This window comes from Octodon degus, unplaced genomic scaffold (genome assembly GCF_000260255.1).
Source record: "Octodon degus isolate 3935 unplaced genomic scaffold, OctDeg1.0 scaffold00021, whole genome shotgun sequence".
Classification (NCBI taxonomy): domain Eukaryota; kingdom Metazoa; phylum Chordata; class Mammalia; order Rodentia; family Octodontidae; genus Octodon; species Octodon degus.
Genome location: NW_004524597.1, coordinates 100335 through 105703, shown reverse-complemented (window position 1 = coordinate 105703; position 5369 = coordinate 100335). Strand labels below are relative to the sequence as shown.

General features: G+C 47.9%; 1 protein-coding gene across 4 annotated transcripts in view; it reads right to left on the bottom strand.

The window, feature by feature from the left end:
* Positions 1-3503, bottom strand: part of Txndc11 (thioredoxin domain containing 11) — a 78587-nt gene extending 75084 nt beyond the window's left edge. For 2 of the 4 annotated variants that reach the window (XM_023711800.1, XM_023711799.1), the window contains exon 1: positions 3098-3503. Coding sequence is in view for 2 of the 4 variants with exons in the window: in XM_004627749.3 (XP_004627806.1) it covers positions 3098-3351 (254 nt within the window). In the remaining 2 variants the exon portion in view is untranslated. The remainder of the gene's footprint in view (positions 1-3097) is intronic. The other 2 variants (XM_004627749.3, XM_023711798.1) reach the window with 2 other exon arrangements.
* Positions 3504-5369: the final 1866 nt, after the last annotated feature.

Here is a 5369-nt window from a genome sequence, read left to right as displayed (position 1 = left end):
AAAAAAACACCAAAAGGCGGGGAAGGCTTTATGGCAAGAGAATAACACATTTCTAAGAGATGTAAATTTTTTTTGTATGTAGGGGGAACAGCGAGATAGCTCAGCAGACTAAAGTGCCTGCTTAGGCAAGCTTAGGCAAAGCCCAGAGACCATGGTTTGATCCCCGGCACCACATGTCATACCAGCCCCATGCCCAGGGCAGGCTGCACAGGCCACAGGAAAAAAAAAAAGATAAATTTTTGCACTTTAGAGGCATTATTTTTCTGCCACCCAAACTGCAAATTGTAATGCAAACTGGAGACTAAATTTTTAGGAATCTGACAGCTCCAGAGGATAACAACTTGGTATTTTTGCCCTATGGGTTGAGAATTTCCTACAGCAAAGACTGATAAAACACACAACCAATCAGAAGAAACAAACATCAGTAAAAGTCTCCACTTAATCTCTTCAACTTGCTTTACATTTTTGGAAAAAAAAAAATCTACATTAAAGACATCTTAAAGTTCTAAAATGTCAGGTGCAAAAAACTCTAGAGTAGGTTGCAAATAAGAAGGACGTGTTGCAAACCCAACTTTTAGTAAGAAATGTATACCTGACACCTCTTTCCAAAGATCTGAGGTGGGCTGATGATGGAGCTTAGTGGCACAAGTGCCTCAGTGGCAAGAACAAGGTCCTGAGTTCGATTCCTGGTACAAAAAAAAAAAAAAAAAAAAAAAACAACACAAAGATCTTTGAAATAAAATGTAGTAAAGCACAATGACTACATGTAAACCTGCCATATGTTTATATCTAATATACACACCCATTAATTAAGTGTCCATAAATGCACAATTACCAACTGTGGCTCAACCTGAAAACAATCTTTTCATACTCTCTGGTTTGAACTTAGCTATGCTACAGTTACCAAAAAGACCAAGTCACTCATTTCAGGGTTGGAGCTATTAATAAAAATTAAATTTTAAAAAAACCCTCAACTCCAAAGACTCCATTTACTTTCTCTTAAGCCCCTGTCCTCATTAAAGATTTGAAGAGATACAGAAATATTAATTGTACAGCAGTAATAGTATCATGACACGGCTGTATCATAAAAGACTAAAAAAATTAATCTAAGTCTACTAAGACTGTCACATTTGCCAGTAGCACAGAAAGAAGATGGATATTTTCCAATCTCAGGCCCCAAGCAGGCTGAAGTCCCCAGCCCTGCCCCCAAGGCACTGAGGTGGCCACAAAGTCCAGGGCGTGGCAGTCCACACCTGTAATCCCAGCACTGGAGAGACTGAAAACAGAAAGATCAACAATAAGTCTGAGCTGCATGGTAAGACCCTGTACAAAATACATAAATTTAAAAAATAAAAAATAAATAAGATGGATAAACAAGGAGCCACTCATGGGCTCACTTGCTTTGCCATGAACAGGTTCCAATCTTGTTTTGCCAACCCTAGAAACTGCGTATTTACACTCCTTTCTGAAATCTCAAAGGACTTTTCCATTAAGTTATGTTATCTCAGAACAATTTTGAGAACTGCACAAGCTTGGTGGGGTTGGGGGGAAGGGCACACAACACACACTTCTCCCTCATTTGAACCCAAATGCCAACTTGTCATTATATATTTTCTTTGTGGCAAACAATCATAAATAGTATAGCCAGCAGTCCAGTTCCTGACAAGAACTCAAATCCAGCTTAGTTACTTAGGTGTGACAGGGGCAGGTTCTGTAACATGACAAGGCCTGACTCCCATCTATAAACTGGGAAGGAAAACATATATAGATTCTATTGTATGATTTAAATAACACCCATACTAGGCTCTCAAATGTTTTATTAATAAATGTGTGCAGGCCATCACCAGTTCCCAAGCAGACATCTGTCAATGTCCAGAGACATTCCTGGTGTGCTACAGATATTAACTGGGTAAAGAAAGGCCAGGGATGACACTGAACACCCTAGGATGCACAGGACAGCTCCCAACAACGAAGAACTATCCTGCCTAAGATAGCAACAGTACTGAGAAACTCTGACAACAGAATACCTGGGAACATGGCAAATGCCCAGTGATAGTTACTATAATTTGATCTCCTTCCACTAAAATTTCCAATCTTCTGCACATACTGTGATTGCTAACTCAATGTACTGAATCGAAATCTTCCTGTTGACTGAAGTGCCAAGAGGCTGTATCAATGATGAAATTTGGGAAGTTGGAGGGGGGTACTGGGACTCGAACTCGGGCTATGACGCTTCTCAGGCAGGCGCTGCACCACTGAACTAAAACTCCCAGTCCGGACAACCAGATTTCATAAACTGCAGTCTCAAAAGATACACCTTGGGACTGGAAAGCCAATACACCTGAAATTGATATATTTTTATCTGGCTGGGCATGGTGGACCTGCAATCACAGCACTCGGATCTGAGTTTAAGGCCAGTCTGAGCTATACAGCAAGACTCTTTCAAAAAAACTAAAATATCACAAAATATATGTACATATTAATTAGTTAAAATAAAGTTCATATATGTGTAGTTTTCCTAAAAAGAGGCCCATCAGATTTCATTTTTCCAGCTCATTGTGCTCACTAGTCAGGGCTTTTTTCCATTCCTGGGAGAAAAGCCAAGCTCATTCAACCTCCAGATCTTCGGACTTACTGTTCCCTATACCTGGGACACCCCTCCCCCAAGAACTTCCCAGTGCCGGCCCCTTCCTCTCCTGGTGAGTGCTGATAATTAGATCGATGAATGCCTCAACTCCCAAAGCGGTCCGGAGCTCTCAAAAACGGTTGTGGGTCACTAACCTTAGATAGAACGGAAATGAAATAAATGAAAACCGGGGGTCCTACAGCCTGGGCAGAAGAGACAGGTATAGCCCCAGGGATCCCAACAGCTCAAAAGCAGGGCCCACCGCCCTCCGTACTAAAGAGAGACGAAGCGCCTCGCCATATGCGGCCACACTAACCCGGAACGGGCTGCGGGAGGCCGCGGCCGCGGGCTCGGCGAGGGCCAGCCCGGTCGCTCCTAGGCCGGGTCCGACCCGACCCCGACCCCGGGGCCCGCCAGAAGTCGCAGCCCGGGCGGCGAGCACGGGGTCGAGCAGGGTCCCGGCCGCCTCACCTGCAGGTGAACTTGAGGGCGAGAAGCAGCGCGCATCCGAGCGCCACGGCTCCGCAGAGCAGCTCCGGCCGCCGGCGGGCCATGAGGGAGGCGCAGCGCAGCCCGCGGCGGAGCCGGCCCGCCGAGGACTCTCTGGCCGGGTCCGGGCTGGGGGAGCCGGAGCCCGCCGGGCCGCCGCCACCGCCACCGCCACCCTCGTCCTCGGCGTCGTCGCTGCTGCTGCTGCCGCCGCCGCGGTCTCCGCATTCCGACATTACATGCTCCCCGCCGCCGGCTTTATACCGCCGCCTCTGCCGCTGCCTCGGGCCCGGGGGCCCGGCCAGGCCCGCAGCGCCCCAATCCCAGAGCCCGCCGCGGCCACTAACCCGCACCCTCCACGTCAGCCGCGTCTGCCTGGCGTCCCGCCCCCGACCACGGAGCATGCGCAGACGCCGATCTCGCCGGGCGGCCAGGACCGGAGCAAGCCACGCCCCCGAGCCCACGGAGTCTGCGCGCACGCTCGCTCAGCGTGCAGCCGCGTCATTTTCCTACAGGTCCCGCCTCCGGCCCAAGGCATCTGCGCAGGCGCCGCCCCGCGCCTTCGCAAACGTGAGTCTGGGCTCTTTCCAGCCGCTGCTTCTGAAATCGTGTTAGTCTCTGGAATCCGGGATGCGCAGATGGTTTGTAGAGGTGGTTTTTTTTGTTTTGTTTTGTTTTGTTTTGTTTTTTTTAGGGGCTATGATGGTAAAGGCAGTCGGGTCCACTGCTCTCACTACATGTTTTGAAGGACTAGATGTTACTTTTCGGAAGAAGAAGACAACAGTGCAGAGGTGAGAAGGGCCTAAGAACCCGGAGTGAGACCTGACACTCAGCCTCTGCTGCTCAAGCTCCTGGGGCTGTTATGCGCAGATTGTTTTCTAACGGGTGTTTTGAACGCCCGCCCTACAGAATAAGCACAGCACTAAGAAGGTGTTGTAATGTGTGCCCTGTGACTTTGAATGTTAGATCCAAGGGCTGCGGCGAGAGCTCGGCAGTCTTAAGCGCGTGGCTGGCAAGCGCAAGGACCCGAGTTCGATCCCTGGTACCGCATGTCGTGCTGGTCCCGGAACCCCAGGCGAGCTGTGCCCGGCCTGAAACCGGCGCGGTGGCGCACGCCCGTAAGCGCAGCACTGGGGCGGCTGAGACAGGAGGATCACTACCGAGCTGCGCAGTGAAACCCTTTATCAACAAAATACATAAATGTTAGATCCTATTTAAGTATGGTTTGTAATTAAAAAGGCAGAGTTGACAGGAATTGTTTCCATCAGGAAGAGGACCAGTGTCCCCCGAGTAAATGAATGTACACAATCATGTGGCTGCAGAAGCTTCGCGTTAAGATTTGGCCTCCAGCATCAGTCGTTAGGAACAGAGCTGGAAGTGGTGGTGAACACCTGTAATCCCAGCAGCTCTGTAGGCTGAGGCAGGAGGATGGGAAATTTGAGGACAGCTGAGTTGGGGATGGAGTGCAGCAGTCTGTGGGTGCAATCCTCAGGTTAAAAAACAAAAACAAAGTCACCCTACTAACAAAAAGGACAAAAACAACTTGAGGGGCTGGGGAAATGGCTCAGTAGAATAAGCGCTTGCCTGGCAAGCACAGGGGCCTGAGTTCAATCCCCGGTTCTGCAAAAAAAAAACAAAAAACAAAAAGCAACAACAAAAAAACCCACAAAACAACTTGAGGGAAATAACGCAACATAATGTTATAAAAAGAAAAGAAAAAGCACAGCTGAGAACTAGAGGTTAAGGTGGGTTCTCAAGTCAGCTTGTCACCCTAGATCTGTTTATATAAATGTAAAATGAGCTTTTGCTATGTTACCTGGATAGCTGTGCCAGACTTTGGGTGTATCCATGAGGGCCCAACATGTCAGTGGCTCATTTTGCTGTGTCCTGTATTTACATCTTTTTTAATTATCCTCTTTTTGAATTAAGTGAAAATTACCAGCTTAAATGACTTTTGCTTGCCTGTTGGTATTGGGAATTGAACTCAGGACCTCACACTTGCCACTTAGGTGCTGTGCCACTGAGCTATCTCCCTGACCCTCCTTAAATGATTTTTAAATAAGGGGTTTTTGTTTGTTTGTTTTCAGTACTGATGATCAAACTCTGGACAGGTAGGTGCTTAGGCTACTGAGCTATCTCTCCAGCCCCTTAAATGATTTTTTTTTTTTTTTTTTTTTGGAACCAAGATTGAACTCAGGCCCTCACACATGCCAGGCAAGCACTTATTCTACTGGGCTATCTCCCCAACCCCTTA